Source organism: Ranitomeya imitator, chromosome 2 (assembly GCF_032444005.1).
Source record: "Ranitomeya imitator isolate aRanImi1 chromosome 2, aRanImi1.pri, whole genome shotgun sequence".
Lineage (NCBI taxonomy): Eukaryota > Metazoa > Chordata > Amphibia > Anura > Dendrobatidae > Ranitomeya > Ranitomeya imitator.
In genome coordinates this window covers 303,398,015-303,415,966 of record NC_091283.1, presented here as the reverse complement: position 1 = coordinate 303,415,966, position 17,952 = coordinate 303,398,015, and the positions used below count along the sequence as shown (strand labels likewise).

General features: G+C 42.0%; 2 protein-coding genes across 2 annotated transcripts in view; one reads left to right on the top strand and one right to left on the bottom strand.

Annotated features, from left to right (window-relative positions):
• LOC138666952 (oocyte zinc finger protein XlCOF22-like) overlaps positions 1-13,129 on the top strand; it is a 61,863-nt gene extending 48,734 nt beyond the window's left edge. Inside the window, exon 7 of the mRNA XM_069755156.1 lies at positions 9,448-13,129. Within this exon, the coding sequence (XP_069611257.1) occupies positions 9,448-10,781 (1,334 nt within the window). The 3' untranslated portion in view covers positions 10,782-13,129. The remainder of the gene's footprint in view (positions 1-9,447) is intronic.
• Positions 1-17,952, bottom strand: part of LOC138666455 (zinc finger protein 665-like) — a 309,850-nt gene that overhangs the window by 118,180 nt on the left and 173,718 nt on the right. The window lies entirely within an intron of this gene.

Below are 17,952 nucleotides of genomic sequence, written 5' to 3'. Positions count from 1 at the left end.
CTTCTTTCCACACTCTCTTGCACTTGGCGATACTGCTTTTGCCGTATGATATCCCAATTGGAGTCTTGAACTTCTGCGTCTGGTTTCAGAATTCCCATTTCTAGATCGATTGGTAATTGGCCGGGTCTTGCACGCATAAGGTAAGCTGGGGTGCAGTTGGTGGAGCTCACCGGGACATGATTATACAGATCCACCAAGTCAGGCAATTTCTCTGGCCATTGATTCCTTTCTGTCTCAGGTAAAGTCTTTAGTAGGTCTATTACAATATGGTTCATCTTCTCGCATAAGCCGTTTGTTTGTGGATGATAGGCCGTCGTCCGGATCTTTTTGCAACCATACATATTACAGAATTCTCTGAAGATCTCTGATTCAAAGGCTGTACCTTGGTCGGTGAGAACCTGTTCCGGATATCCATGGGGTCTACAAAAGTACGTTTGGAACGCTTTGGCTGCTGTTTTTGCTGTCAGATCTTTTACGGGTACTACTACCAAGAAACGTGAATAATGGTCCACGATGGTCAAGGCATAGACATAGCCGGACCGGCTTGGTGTCAACTTCACGTGGTCCATGGCTACAAGTTCAAGTGGTTGTTTGGTGATTATGGGCTGCAGTGGTGCTCTTTGGTTCTTTTGATCGTTTCTTCTGAGGTTACACGGGCCACAATTTCTGCACCACTGTTCGATTGATTTTCTCATCCCAACCCAATAAAATCTTTCTCTTAGAAGTACTTCTAACTTTTTCCAACCGAAGTGACCAGCACCATTATGGTAAGCTTCGAGGACCATCTTCACATCTTGTTTAGGCACAATAATCTGCCAAACCAATTCATGTGTTTTCGGATTGGTGTATCTTCTACAGAGCTTCCCTTGATACAGGAACATTTTGCCTCTCTCTTTCCAGAGTTGATGCGTCTCTTCTGGGGCATCCTCATAGGGATATGCACTTTGCTCAGTCAACAGTTCCTTCACCAACTTCACAGCCGGATTGCTGTCTTGGGTGTCAGCCCATCTATGGTGTGCTAACGGATTAAAATTCACCTCTTGTTGTTTCTGATAGGTACTTGACTGATGATGTTTTGCCTTGGGACGATGGAAGGCTGGTAGTTCAATTTCTTCAAGCTCCCCCGTTTCCTCTTCTACATCTCTCAAGTGTGGCATCCGGGATAGGGCATCGGCATTTCCATTCTTGCGACCTGCTCGATACTTGATTATGAAGTTGTAATTAGATAACCGGGCTATCCATCGCTGTTCTAACGCACCTAATTTGGCTGTGTCCAGGTGGGTCAACGGATTGTTGTCAGTATAGACAATAAATTCTGCAGCGGCCAGATAGTGTTTGAAACGCTCCGTCACAGCCCAAACTACTGCCAGTAGTTCCAATTTGAAGGAGCTGTAATTTTCTGAATTTCTTTCAGTAGGCCGGAGCTTTCTACTTGCAAAGGCGATGACTTTCTCCCGACCTTCTTGCTTTTGTGACAGCACCGCTCCTAGTCCCACATTACTGGCATCGGTGTAGAGGATGAAAGGTTTATGGTAATCTGGGTATGCCAGAACCTCTTCTCCGGTTAGTGCCTTCTTTAGTTGTTCAAAGGAGTCTTCCCTTTCGTCGTTCCACTGAAAAGGAGGGTTTCGGTTTGAAGGTTTCTTCGTCTGCCCTACCAAGGTGTCTTGCAAGGGTGCTGCCAACTTGGTAAATCCTTTTATAAATCTGCGATAGTAACCCACCAATCCCAGGAATTGTCTCACTTCTTTTGCGCTGGTAGGTCTTGGCCAATCCCTTATGGCGCTTATTTTCTCGGGATCTGGTGCTACTCCCTCCGAACTCACGATGTGTCCCAGGTACTGTACCTTTGGCTTGAGAAGGTGACATTTGGATGGCTTGACTTTCATGCCATACCTGGATAAGGCTTCGAACACTTCTGCCAGGTCTATTAAGTGTTGTTCGTAAGTCTTTGAGTAGACGATCACATCATCTAGGTACAGGAGGACGGTCTCGAAGTTCTTGTGTCCGAGGCAGCATTCCATCAGCCGCTGGAAGGTACCGGATGCGTTGCAGAGTCCGAACGGCATGCGATTAAATTCACATAGACCCATTGGTGTGGTGAATGCCGTCTTTTCCTTATCTCTCTCAGCCACAGGGACTTGCCAATACCCGCTTGTTAAGTCTAAGGTGGAAAAATAATTAGCAGATTTCAAAGCAGTTAAGGACTCTTCTATCCTAGGCAAGGGGTAGGCGTCTTTATGGGTGATGTTATTAATCTTCCGGTAGTCTACGCACATTCTCATGGTTCCGTCCTTTTTTTTGACAATCACTAGAGGGGCCGCCCAGGGGCTACAGCTGTCTCTTATTACCCCGGCCTGTTTCATTTCCCTCAGCATATCTTTTGCACATTGATAGTGAGCGGGCGGTATGGGTCTATATCTTTCTTTTATTGGGGGATGGTCACCTGTGGGGATTGTGTGTTCTACCCCTTCTATCCGTCCGAAGTCCAATGGGTGTTTACTGAAGACTTGTTCATATTCCGTCACTAGCCTATACACCCCTTGTTTTTGATGGGTAGGTGTTGAATTTATGCCCACGTGTAGCTGTTGGCACCAATCCTCCATTTCTCCATCTGAGCCATTGCCTTCCACCTGACAGGTTGGTTCTAAGGGCTCAATGGTTGTGATGGCATTGTTGTCAACAGTATATAGCTTTGCCATTGTAGCATACCTTGGCAAAGTGACCTCTTCCTCTCCACAGTTCAAAAGTCGTACCGGCACTCGTCCCCGGTGTACCTCGACTATCCCTCGTGCTGTGAGTATAGTGGGCCTGCTGTCGGTGTACACTGGTTCTATTAAGGCTTGATAATCTCGTCCCTTAGTACCAATGGCTGCTCTACACCATACCAGCATTTCTGTTTTTGGTGGGATTACAATAGACGTTGGATCACTTACCCTCACACTGCCGATTTCTCCACCTGCAACTTCTACCTGTTGCCTTAACATCAATACTTTTATTTCCCTCCGGAGAACTCTCTGCTGGCAGGATTGGGCAGTTTCAGCAATTTGCTGTAAGACAGAAATGACTTCGGAAAAGCAGTTCTCTAACACATTCATTCCTATCAATACAGTTGGTTCACAGTTCCGCCGGTCAACATCAACAACAATTATACCCTGTTTCTTCAGTTCTACTTTACCAATCTTTATGGTCATCTCCCTGAATCCTAGTTTCGGTACCAACTTACCATTACTGGCCCATATATCTAGTTCAACATCAGAGGGCCCTTTATCAATATCTGCATCAGCCCAGTACCTCTTATAAAGGATATACGGTATAGATGAAATCTGGGAACCTGTGTCCAGCAAAGCGTTGAGGGGAATTCCGTCCAGCATGATAGGGATAATGGGTCGTCCTCCGATGTACCTGTCGTGCCAGGGTGTTGGGCCTTGAAAGTTCATTCCTGCGAAGCGGCCCGCATTCCCAGGGGATTCCCGTTTAAATCACAATCTCGTGCAAAGTGGCCCGGCTGCTGGCAACGGCGGCAAATGGGCTGTCCATCCGGTTGGTAGCGGTCGCGGGGTCGTCCTCTCCATGTCGGGTATCTCCGGGGTCTCATCCATGGAACATCCTCTCTACAGTTTGCCAACTCCATCTTGTGTCCTCTCATCTCCTGCATGGTTTTAGCCATTGAAGCAACAACATCAGCTAAAGAGTCAAGCTTTTGTTGAAGAGCCTCATTAGTACTGGGCCCCAGGGGCTTAGCAATGGCCCCAGACATAGCTGATGTCACTGGCACTCCCTGTTGTTGAGGTGCCTCTGCCATGGGTTGCGCAGGATCCTGATCCCGAGGTGCCTCTGCCAGCTGGAGACGTATAGCGCTCTCCTTTAATTGGGCAAATGTCAATTCAGGGTTCTTAAAAACAAGCATGCTCACATGCCCCCGGTGAGAAGGGGTGTAGAGTCCCTCAATAAATTGATCTCTTAGCAGTTTATCCGCTCCGGTGTTAAAAATGGGTTCAGCCAGTGTAAGTGATTTAAGGGCTTCCTGCAGGTTTAAGGCAAAGTCTCTCACGCCCTCATTAGCTTTTTGTTTGCAACTAAAGAATCGTATTTTAGCTTTGCTGCTGGCCGTGGTTTCAAATGTAGCTTTTAATCCAGCAAATATGCGTTCAACAGTGCCTTTTAGATCAGCTGCCCATGCTGTGACTTCTCGCTTAGCATGGCCACTTAACTGCATCATCAGGAGACTAACACGCTGAACTTCACCCACAGGGAACATGTCAAAATGGGCCAGCATCTTTTCTCTGAAATCGTCAAGGGTATTAGGCTCACCTTCATACATTGGAAGCCATGGGCCACCCGGGGTATATGGCATCAGCACCGGCATGATGGGCGCCACTCCTTGCACCGCTGCGCTGCCGGACTCTCTATTGACACTCTGTCTTTCAGCTGCATTAGCGTTGCCGAGTGCTGCGGCGTCTCCGTGCTGCGACATACTGTGCCCCCTTAGTTAATCCGGACCCTTCCGGTCCTCCGCTTCCGTCGGGATAGTGTAGATTCGTTCCGCTGTGCAGCAGGATCGATTTTCCCCTTGCTCTGATGTCAGAGCGCTCAGCTTGGTGCCGCCCACAATGACACGCCCCCTGCTGCTCCCACCCACCGCGCTCTGTAATGGCGGATTCTGAAGTTTTTCAGTTAGACTGGGGCTCAGGTGATGGCGTAGCTCAATTAACAGTCTCGTGCCTAACGGTTATGAAGTGATTACCTCAGGGGATGGCGGCCATCTTTACTCCATTATAACCAATGGGGAAAAGTCACTTTCAATAGTTTTCAATGGGGAATGGATTTTTCTTTAATAAAGTCAATTTTCAAGATTTTTCATCCCAGTTTTCACAGTTTTGGGCTCCAATCACGGCACACAATACCCGGTATACGGGCTGGCTAGATCCTGTTCGTGACGCCAATTGTGACGCCCAGGAGACCGGGGTACCCAGCACCGGACCAATGGAGTCTGTCTCTTGAGGGGGATGTCACGGGTGGCTTGACCCGGTGCTGTGGCCTCAGGCAATGCACAGTGTAAGGGGTATCGTGAGGGGACAGGCACTTACTTGATCAGCAGCAGGTTCTCCCAGCGGTGACGATCCTGATCCTGGATAGATGGCTATTGTCCAAATGAAAGACTGAGGCACTGAAACGTTTAACCAGTTTACTTTAACATAAAAGGATTTACAACCAGTCCTGTCACCGGAGTCTGGATGGGAACTCTGAGTTACTTTGACCCTGCCGGGGTCTTCGCCTCTTATTGTGCGCAATTTCTGTGTGGCCCTGCTGCTGTATGTGAACTGGCTGCCGGCCCAATCTGTCCCCTCCGGGTCCTGGTTCGACGGGCAACCCGAGTCCTTTTATCGGTTTACCCCCTCTGGGAGTACCGCTGAACTCTGTGTCTGTTGCTGCATCCGACCCTAGTGAAGCTGATATCACCTCACGTTTTTCCGGTTGCTGTATTATATATAATGAATACAGCCACGGATCCGGTATCCGTCTTTGCGCCTGTTCTGGGTAGTGATTAATGCTACCCGGTTCTCACAATGTCCTTTTTCTCTATCCCTCTTCTCCTCAGGCCGGTGATTTAGGCCTGGTAACAGTCACAGGGCTGTTAGAGATTCAACTGTATGACCTCTCACTTTCAGCTCCTTGGCCCAACTGCCATTTCTTCTCTCAGACCAGAATGGATCAAGGGGAGTCTCTGGAGCTCCCCCTTCTGGCCGGAGGTGGTAGTGCAGTCTTGCTATTTTAGTATTTGTACTTACTGTCAGTAACTATTTTTGTGGCAAATACCCCTAGGGGTGCCACAATAATTTCAGTAAACGTGTTATTGTCTGTAGTCACAGTTTTTGATTACAGTAGTCAGTGTCAAAAATACTCTGATTTAACCTCTTCCTGCAGCCAGTTTTGTGTTCCTAATCAGGCCCCATTTTTCATATTTGATATGTGTCATGTTATATAGTGATCACTTTGGAATTACGATATTCACAAAGGATAACACTGATCAACGCAATTTTTCTGGCAAAAGGTTTTAAAACATAGTTTAAGTCAATTTTAGCTGCTGATTACGAATATGAACTCCGTTTTTGGCTATCACATCAGGATTTCGAGATATTTTCAATTTTTGATGAAAATTACTCCTAATGTTTGATGATAAAAACACATGATTTTCGGTACTACATTTTGAATATTTTTAATCAAGGAATAACAAAGATTACAAAGTCTATGTACAGCAAATCAAATATACTTACAGAATTAAACTACAAAATATAAAAACACATATATGGCACACAGATGAATGACAAATGTCAGTTATTTGAACTTTCTTTTCTTGGCTGATTTGTGATGAACAGCTTCCGGGTTGTCTCTCATTAAGCTCCAGCAATAGTCAGCCATGATATGTGAGTCCCACCGGCCTTGATACCGTTCTTCCATTGTTTTAATGTCCTGATGAAAACGCTCCCCTTGTTCCTCGCTCACATCCCCAAGGTTCTCTAGAAAAAAGTCCAAATGGCTGTGTAAATAGTGAATCTTGATACTCATTCTACATCCAAGATTTCGCAGACTCATTAGTAGCTCTTCCACAATCTCTTCATAGTTGTCTGCTTTCTTATTCCCTAGAAAATTCTGCACCACATTACAAAATGCATTCCAAGCTCTTTCTTCTGTCTCATTCATTGATGTGATAAAATTTCGGTCTCTCATAAGTGTTCTTATTTGAGGTCCATCAAATATTCCAGCCTTTTTCTTCTCTTCACTAAGACCAGGAAAAGTTGAACATACAGTATATAGTTAAAGTATTCTCCACTGTGATTGAGAGCTTTGACGAACTGCTTCATCAATCCAAGTTTTATGTGTAAGGGAGGAAAGACAATGTCCTTCCTATCCACTAGAGGATCATGGATGACATTTTTATCGCCAGATGCCAAACTCTGTCGCTGAGGCCATTCAGTTTTCCCCCAATGCTCTGCTGTAGCTCTACTGTCCCAGTAGCCCAGAAAACAAGGGTGTTATCATAACAAATGGGAATTATGCATGTTCAAAGAAAACAAAGATATTCTCACATTTATTGGGAGACTAAATGAAAACTAAATTTACCTTAGTGAACCGTATAAACCGGCACTTTTCATACACTACTTATATTTATCATGGAATTCATGAAAATTGGCTATATACCTATAGCGCAAAAACGTGATGTGATAGAGAAATTATATGATCAGATTTAAATTCAGCACCCTCTAATTAGTCTAAAACTGTTCTAAAAGTCCATGCCAGAAAAAAAAAATTTTTTTGTAGACCAGTGTAGTAGAAAACAAATGGATCTTACAAATTATTTTCCAACTTTGCACAATACGCTACATACGATTGTACTGTCTGGGCACATGGCAGTGTTCAGAATGGAAGGAGCACCATGTAACTATTTGAATGTAGATCTAGCTAGAATAGATTGCAGACACACTATATTGGGTAACCTGGCAGCTCAAAAGATATCCACCATGAACATGCTTGGCACTAGCTTCTCTGCTTTCCATATCCCAAGGATTGCCTTGCTCATTGCTCTTTAACACCCTTACATGTATCTTGACTTTCACTGGGACCCCTAGGCTTGGACCACGGTGTTACCAGCTATTCTGTCGTGTTAGATGGCAAGAAGAATAGTCAGGTAGCTGGGTCAGAACCAGAAGGACAGAATCAGAAGACACAAGAGTAGTCAGTAAACGGGCCACGTTCACAACAGGAAGCAAATACACAAGCCACAAGGTGAGCATAGAGGACTGAACCAGAGGAGAGCAATGCTGTTACTGGCAGATTCCTGTCATATGCTTTGAGCTTTAGTAGGGTGTAGTACTTTCCAAATGGCTGAAGTAGGGAGCAGATTACTCCAGCTGGACAGCAGGAACAGATCCCAGAGGAGATTCAACAAACTATATGCAGAAGCCGTAATTAGGGTTGATCAAATTCGGATAAGTGCTTATCTGAATAGCTATAGCGCTTCCTGAATAGCTGCCTCGGTAACCTGGATACCTGTAGTGCTCATGATAATGAGCTGTTCTGCGTCGCTGCTGCATGTGTCGTGGCTGTGTGATTGCGTCACTGCTGCATGTGTCGTGGCTGTGTGACAGTCACAACACATGCATGGATAGCCCAAAAACAGGCACAGGCTCTGCATGTATGTGTTGTGACTGTTGCACAGCCACAACACAGGCAGCTGCAGTGCTGAACAGATGGTTATCGGGAGCGCTCCATGTAACAAGGTTCCCGAGGCAACTATTCGGTAAGCGCTATAGATATTAAGATAAGGAGTTTTGCAAAGCTATGCGATCAACCCTAGCCCTAATATAACTAAAGGACCGAAAACCAGAATAGTCGAAATCCCCATAAAGTGATTCCATTTTATAAATTAATTCACTGAGGGTTATAATCGTACACACGTGGTCAAAATTGTTGGTACCCCTCATTTAATGACGGAAAAACACACAATGGTCACAGAAATAACTTGACTCTAACAAAAGTAATAATAAATAAAAAAAAGATTGTAGACGCCTGTGATGCTAATTACTGGACACACCTTGATTTAACATGTCCCTTTTGTCACATTTTCAGGGGTACCATTATTTCTGTCCAGGCCTATTTCATGAGTTTTTTTTTGTTGTTTTTTTTTTAATTCTGTGGAAGAAGCATGCTTGAAAAGCAATGTCTGACGTTCATTTGTTCATTTTCAGAGATTATTTATTATTACCGCACTTTTGTCAGATTCAAGTTATTTTTCTGACTGTTGTGGGATTTTCTGTCATTAAACGAGGGATAACCTCAATTTTGACCACGAGTGTAGGAGGACTGAATATTTTGACTCCACAGCCACTTTCCAGAAATTAACATGCAGTGGGATTTGGAGAGTGAAAATGACACATTTGCCATTTTATTACCCAACACTTAGTGCCAAGATTGTGCTCACTGTAATATTGCTAAACACAGGGATCCTAACTTTTGTTTTTGCACACTGCAGGACTCAGAAGTGAGAGCAGATTTTGCTGAATTGGTTTATAGAAACCCTGTTTCTTTTCAACAGCCTTTGAGCCACTAATAGTGTGGGAACCTCTGTTTTTCCATTGACAGAGAATGGACCTGAGTGGGGACTTGTTTTTTGAGATGAGAATTGATATTATTTTTGCCTACATAACATTGATTTTGTTTCCTTTGATTCAATATTTGGGAGGCACAATGAACAAACAGTTGAACACCACGCACTTCTGATTCATCTTATAAGGTTTTCTATTAGACTGTAAACTGTCATTGACTTGGTAAATAATTACAGTTTTTTACATAGCTTGCCATTTTTACAGACAGTTTAAGTAGATATGTTCAAAAATATAAAATTCAAGGATATTTTACTCAAAAATAATTTTTTTTTCTTAACAGCTGACTGTACCCGGAGATCAGAGGGACAGCTGACATCTTCAATTTTTAAATCAGATGATCTCGAAATCCCACAGGATGCAACTGAAATGAATGCCATTACTTCAGACATACCATCATCCCTTCATAGCAAAGATCTGTTATCTGATCCTTTGAAACAAGTCCTGTCTTCTGATTTATTACTGACTACAAAGGAAAATGAAAGACACAAAATAAGCATTAAAACACAATCTGCTCCTAAAGAAAAGAAGTCATTTTCACATTCAGAATATGGAAATACCATAAACCAAAGAACCCACACAGGGGAGAAGCCTTTTTCCTGTTCAGAATGTGGGAAATGTTTTAACCGAAAATCAGATTTGGTTGTGCACCATAGAACTCACACAGGGGAGAAGCCTTTTTTCTGTTCAGAATGTGGGAAATGTTTTAACCGAAAATCAGAATTGGTTCTGCACTATAGAACTCACACAGGGGATAAGCTTTTTTTCTGTTCAGAATGTGGGAAATGTTTTAACCGAAAATCAGAATTGGTTCTGCACCATAGAACTCACACAGGGGAGAAGCCTTTTTGCTGTTCAGAATGTGGGAAATGTTTTAACCGAAAATCAGATTTGGTTAGGCACCAGAGAATCCACACAGGGGAGAAGTCTTATTCATGTTCAGAATGTGGGAAATGTTTTAACCGGAAATCAGATTTGGTTCAGCACTATAGAACTCACACAGGGGAGAAGCCTTTTTCCTGTTCAGAATGTGGGAAATGTTTTATCCGCAAATGTGATCTTGTTAAACACCATAGAACTCACACAGGGGAGAAGCCATTTTCCTGTTCAGAATGTGGGAAATGTTTTAAGCATAAATCATATTTTGTTGAGCACCAGAGAACCCACACAGGGGAGAAGCCTTTCTCCTGTTCAGAATGCGAGAAGTGTTTTAACCAGAAAACAAATTTGATTAAACACCAAAGAAGTCACACAGGGGTGAAGTATTTTTCTTGTACAGAATGTGGGAAATATTTTAACCATAATTTTATTCTTGTTGCGCACCAGAGAACTCACACAGGGGAGAAGCCTTTTTCCTGTTCAGAATGTGGGAAATGTTTTCAACAGAAATCAACCTTGGTTATGCACCAGAGAACACACACAGGGGAGAAGCCTTTTTCCTGTTCAGAATGTGGGAAATGTTTTCAACAGAAATCAACCTTGGTTATGCACCAGAGAACACACACAGGGGAGAAGCCTTTTTCATGTTCAGAATGTGGGAAATGTTTTAAACAGAAATCAGATTTTGTTAGTCACAAAAGAATTCACAGAGGGGAGGAGCCTCTTTCATGTGATTAATGTGAAAAATATTTTACACAGAAATTAACTCTAAATAAACATCAGTGCAGTCACACAGGGGAGAAGCCTTTTCCACGTTCAGAATGTAGGAAATGTTTTAACCAATAATTGCATTTTCTTAACCTCTTAATCCCATATGACGTATTATCCCGTCAAGGTGACTTGGGACTTAATTCCCAGGGATGGGATAGTACGTCATAGTGATCGGCCACGCTCACGGGGGGAGCGTGGCCAATCGCGGCCGGGTGTCAGCTGACTATCGCAGTTGACATCCGGCACTAAGTGCCAGGAGTGGTCATGGACCGCCCCGGCACAATAACCCCCGGCACACTGCGATCAAAGATGATCGCAGTGTTCCGGCGGTATAGGGAAGCATCGTGCAGGGACAGGGCTCTCTGCATGCTTCCCTAAGACCCTCGGTACAAGGCGATGTGCTCACCTTGTACCGAGCGTCTCCTCCCTGCAGGCCCCAGATCCAAAATGGCTGCGGGGCTACATCCGGGTCCTGTTGGGAGGTGGCTTACCAGCGCCTACTCAGAGCAAGCGCTGGTAAGCCTGCAGCCTTGCATGTCAGATCGCTGACCTGACATAGTGCTCTGAAAAGTGTCAGATCCGCGATCTGACCCTAAAATATGATGCCCCCCTCCTGGGGCAATGTTATAAAGTAAAAAAATATATATATTCACATGTGTAGAAAAAAAAAATAAAAATCCTAAATAAAGTAAAAGAAAAAAAAATATTGTTCCCATAAATACATTCCTTTATCTAAAAAAAAAACAATAAAAGTACACATATTTAGTATCGCCGCATCCGTAACGACCCCACCTATAAAACTGTCAAGCTAGTTAACCCCTTCAGTGAAAGCGGTAAAAAAAACGAGGCAAAAAAAACAACGCTTTGTTATCATACCGCCGAACAAAAAGTGGAATAACACGCGATCAAAAAGACGGATATAAATAATCATGGCACCACTTAAAACGTCATCTTGTCCCGCAAAAAACGAGCCACCATACAGCGTAATCAACGAAAAAATAAAAAAGATATAGTCCTCAGAATAAAGTGATGCAAAAATAATTATTTTTTCTATAAAATAGTTTTTATCATATAAAAGCGCCAAAACATAAAAAAATATAAATGAGGTATCGCTGTAATTGTACTGACCCGAAGAATAAAACTGCTTTATCAATTTTACCAAACGTGGAATGGTATAAACGCTCCCCCCCCCAAAAGAAATTCATGAATAGCTGGTTTTTGGTCATTCTGCCTTACAAAAATCGGAATAAAAAGCGATAAAAAAAGTCACATGCCCGAAAATGGTAACAATAAAAACGTCAACTCGTCCCGCAAGAAACAAGACCTCACATGACTCTGTGGACCAAAATATGGAAAAATTATAGATCTCAAAGTGTGGAAATGCAAAAACTATTTTTTTCAATAAAAAGCGTCTTTTAGTGTGTGACGGCTGCCAATCATAAAAATCCGCTGAAAAAAATGCTATAAATAATAAATCAAACCCCCATTCATCACCCCCTTAGTTAGGTAAAATAATAAAATTTAAAAAATGTATTTATTTCCATTTTCCCATCAGGGTTAGGACTAGGGTTAGGACTAGGGTTAGGACTAGGGTTAGGACTAGGGTTAGGACTAGGGTTAGGACTAGGGTTAAGGCTAGGTTTAAGGATAGGGTTAGGTTTAGGGCTAGGGTTATGGTTAGGGTTTCAGTTAGATTTGGGGGTTTCCACTGTTTAGGCACATCAGGGGCTCTCCAAACGCGACATGGCGTCCGATCTCAATTCCAGCCAATTCTGCGTTGAAAAAGTAAAACAGTGCTCCCTCCCTTCTGAGCTCTCCCGTGCGCCCAAAAAGGGGTTTACCCCAAAATATGGGGCATCAGCGTACTCAGGACAAAGTGGACAACAACTTTTGGGGTTCAATTTCTCTTGTTAACCATGGGAAAATAAAAATTTGGGGCTAAAAAACCTTTTTGTGGTAAAAAATGATTTTTTATTTTCACGGCTCTGCGTTATAAACTTCTGTGAAGCACTTGGTGGGTCAAAGTGGTCACCACACATCTAAATAAGTTCCTTAGGGGGTCTACTTTCCAAAATGGTGTCACTTGTGGGGGGTTTCAATGTCTAGACACATCAGGGGCTCTCCAAACGCAACATTGAATTCCAGTCAATTTTGCATTGAAAAGTCAAAAAGCGCTTCTTCCCTTCCGAGGGAAACAGTGGTTTACCCCCTCATATGGGATATCGGCATACTCAGGACAAATTGTACAACAACTTTTTGCGTCCATTTTCTCCTGTTACCCTTGGTAGAATAAAACAAATTGGAGCTGAAGTAAATTTTGTGTGAAAAAAAGTTAAATTTTATTTAAACATTCCAAAAATTCATGTGAAACACCTGAAGGGTTAATAAACTGCTTGAATGTGGTTTTCAGGACCTTGAGGGGAGCAGTTTTTAGAAAGGTGTCACACTTGGTTATTTTCTATCATATAGACCCCTCAAAATTACTTCAAATGCGATGTGGTCCCTAAAAAAAAATTGGTGTTGTAAAAATGAGAAATTGCTGGTCTACTTTTAACCCTTATAACTCCCTAACAAAAAAAAAATTGGTTCCTAAATTGTGCTGATGTAAAGTAGACATTTGGGAAATGATACTTATTAAGTATTTTGTGTGACATGTCTCTGTGATTTAAGGGTAAAAAAATTAAAAGTTGGAAAATTGCAAAATTTTCGCCACATTTCTGCTTTTTTTCACAAATAAACGCAAGTCTTATCGAAGCAATTTTACCACTATTATGAAGTACAATATGTCACGAGAAAACAGTGTCAGAATCATCAGGATCTGTTGAAGCGTTCCAGAGTTATAACCTCATTGCATTAACGTGCAAACCACCCCTGGGGATTAAGGGGTTAAAGTGGTTGTCCACTATTAAGGCAATCCCTTGTCATTCATCATGTTTGGCTTTGATAACCCCTTTCCCACCTTGGACGTATCCATATGTCCCTGTAAGTTGGGTCATAGTGACATCCCAACGATTTTGCGCTCACACGGCCTGTGCAAGCGCGATCACCGCCGGGAGTCAGCTGATTCTGACTGCTGACACCCGACACTCAGTGCCAGGAGTGGTCCCACACCGCTCCTGATACTTTAACCCCCTAAGTGATTTGATCGAACTCACAGCAGACCGCCTCTTTTGCCTTTGGATCCAAGACCCTGCAACATCTTTGTGGGGTCCTGATTGTTGCCATGGTGACACAATGTCGTGATTATGACCTGAGCTAGCAAAGTTGCTTTATCATAATTGGCAACTTTGTGTGTCAGAGCAGCGGTGACAGTTTGCATAGCATAGCGATGCTCCTGCATCCCAATGCTATACAAGTGATCAGCCTGGAAAAAATGAAAGTCCCATAGTGGGATAAAGTTAAAAAAAATTTAAAGTAAAACATTTTTTTTTATAAAAAATGTAAAAACATAAAAAAGATCAAAAATAAAAAGTAAAAATATATTGTTCCCATAAATATTTGAGTAAAAAAATATAAGCTATAAAAGTACATATTTGGTATTGTCACATCCAGAACGAACAGACCTGCAAAACTGTCCCACTATTTAACCCCTTTAGTGAACACCATAAAAATCAAATAAAAAAACAAGACAAAAAACATTGGTTTGTCATCATATTGTTGAAAAAAAGAGGAATAAAAAGCGATCAAAAAGATAAATATAAATAAACATGGTACCGCTGAAAACGACATCTTGCCTGCAAAAAAGGAGCCATCATACAGCTCCATCACTGGAAAAATAAAAAGGTTATAGCTCTCAGAATAAAGGAAAGCAAAAATAATTTTTCTATAAATTGTTTTGTGTGAAAACACCAAAACATAAAAAAGATAAAACTGTGGTATTGCTGTAATCAAACGGTTATCAATTTTACCACATGCGTAGCGACATAACAAAAAAGAATCCTAAATTGCTGATTTTTGTTCATTCTTTTGTTCATTTTTGTTCATTCTTCCACCCAAAAATCAGAATAGAAAGCGATCAAAGAGTGTCATGTGTCTGATAATGGTACTAATAAAAACGTCAACTCATCTCGCAAAAAACATGCCCTCACATGATATGGTGATGCACAATAAAAAGCATTTTTTAAGTGTGTGACAGCAGCCAAACAAAAAAATGATGTAAATCTGGTATCACTAAACCAAAGAATAAAGTTGCCTAATCACTTATACCGTACGAGTAATGATGTGAAAAATAAATAAAAACAATTCTTCACCTGCTGTAATGTTTGTTCTGTCTCCCAAAGATCGCAGTAAGGCTTGGCTCACATTTATCCTGCGCTCTGCGCTGAGCGTTTACACCAATGTAAATCTCTGAAATATGTGATTCAGACAGAACCCCAGCAGAATATTCCCTATAGGGAGGAAGATGGAGGCACTGTGAATCGGTGGTGTTCATCTTTTTAGGACTGCATAAAAGTGCTGTCGGCCACATTTTTGTGCATCTCTGAAAAGATGGACAACGCTGAACAGAGGCCAGACGGAGTTCAGAATAACTCTGCTGCCTCATTAAAGTGAATGGATCCCTTGGGGGTTTCATCTGAATCTCGTCACTTGGAGATTTAGATGGAAGCCCCAGAGTAAGTACTCAGCATAGAGCGCTTTATAAATGTAATCACAAACATTATGTAAAATGTTCCCAATAAAAGCTTCAAATCAATCCAAAAAAGCAAGTTCCCACTCAGGTCTGTCATCTGTTAACGGAAATATAGGGGGCTTCCATGTTACTGGTAGCACAAAGGCTCTGGAAAAGTGAAATGACTCCATAACCTTCCAAAGAAATTCAACAAATTCTGCGCTCTCAAATACAAATGCCCCCCCCCCCTCCCTTCTGAACCCCACAGTGTAACTAAACTACATATAATGTCCACGTTTGGCATTTCTAAAGCAACGAGAGCCCGCCTAACTTATGGGTGTGTGTTTCCTTAAGCATGAGGTGGGCATAACGTACTGGTGCCTGCAACGTACGGATGATAGCAACATACTGGTCACAATAACGGCAGTTTGCAATTTTGACTAGGCAACATTAATTGCTTGTTTCTGGAAAACACCCATGGAGTCACAATCGTCACTACACCTGTAGATAATTTCCAAGAGGGGTATATTTTCCAAAATGGGGTCACTTGAGGGGGATTCTGCTCTTCTAGCAATTAGGGGCTCTGTATATGGAGTCTGCAAGCTATTATAGCAAAATCTGTGTTCCAGGAGGCAAATAGCGCTCTGTCCCTTCTAAGTCTCTAGTATGGCCAAGCAGTACTGTACAGCCACATATAGGGTATTGCCACTTTCAATAGAACTTGTGGGACTAATTAAGGTGCCATTTTTACCAACTTTTTGTTTGAAAATGTAAAATCTGGGGCTAAAACAAAATTTTGGTGTTAAAAATGTAGTTGTTTTTTCTTCACTGCCCAATGATATACAATTATGTGACACATCCGTGGTGTCAAAATGATCACTTCACCCCCCTAAATGAATTCGTTTAGAGGTGTAGTTTATAAAATGGAGTCACTTTTGGCGGGTTCTGGCAACTCGGGCTCTCCCAGTGAGTCAAGGTACCCGCAAACCTTAACAGTAAAATCTGCACTATAGTATGCGGTCCTTCACTTCTGAGCTTTGCACTGTGCCTCAAAAATATCTCCCGATTACATGTAGGGTATTGACGCACTCAGGAAAAAAATGGACCTCAGTTTGTTTGAAAAAAGTTCTATTAGCCCTTAGAAAAATTAATAACTTGGGGCTAAAACAATATTATAGTTGTAAAAATGTAATTAATTGTTTCTTCACTGCTCAATGGTCTGCGAGGCACATGTGGTGTCAATATGATCACTGCACCCCTAGATGAATTCATAGGGAAGTGTAGTTTATAATATGGGAGGGTTCTGTTCTGGCACCTCAAGGGCTCTGCCAATGTGACATGGCACCCTCAAACCATTCCAGCAAAATCTGAACTCCCATATGGCACCTCTTCCCTTCTGAGCTGTGCACTGTGCCACAAAAGCAGTACTCTCCCCACATTTGGGGTATCCGCATACTTAGGAGAAATTGCACAACAAATTGTATGGTGCAATTTCTTCTTACCCTTGTGAAAATAAAAATAAATTGGGGAAAAAAATCACATTTTTCTGAGGAAAATTTAATTTTTTATTTTCATGGCTCAACGTTATAAATTTCTGTGAAGCACCAAGGTGCTCACCACACATCCAAATACATTTCTTGAGGGTTCTAGTTTTCAAAGTTGGGTCTCTTGTGGTGGGTTTCCACTGTTCAGGCACATCAGGGGCTCTCAAAAAGGGACATAGCGTCCACTAATGATTCCAGCAAATTAAACATTCAAAAATTAAAATGACGCTCCTTCCCTTCTGAGCCCTGCCGTGCACCCAAATAGTAGTTCTCTCCCTCATGTGGGGTATCAACGTACTCAGGAGAAATTGCACAACAAATTGTATGGTGCAATTTCTCCTGTTTCCCTTATAAAAATGCAAAATTTGAGGCTAGAATAATATTTTGTGGGAAAATGTGATTTTTCGTGGCTCAACGTTATACACTTCTGTGAAGCCCACCAGAGTTCAATTTGCTCACCACACATCTAGATCCATTCCCCGCGAGGTCTAGTTTCCAAAATGGCATCTCTTAAAGGGGGATTTTCACTGTTTAGGCACATCAAGGGCTCTTCAAACGAGACATGAAATCTGCTTATTCTTCCAGCAAATTTTGCATTCAATTAGTCAAATGGCGCTCCTTCCCTACTAAGTTCTGCTGTGCACCCAAATAGTGGTTTTCTCCCACATATGCCATATTGTCATGCTCAGTATAAATTGCACAACAAATTTTGGGGTCCATTTTCTTCTTGTAAACTTTGTGAAAATAAAAAAATTGGGGTCTAAAGTATTTTTTTTGTGGAAAAAAGTAAAATGTTCCTTTTTTTTGTAAATCAAGTTTATTGAATTGCATGTAAATAACACAGTTACAATCAAATGTTTAAATGCAGTTATAGGCACATACAGGATTGTGAGATTGATACAAAAATGGACAGCTGAATACTAAAAGTTTCAACACTCAAACATTGATCAACATATCATTAAAGTTGTAACTTTGTGAACAAATT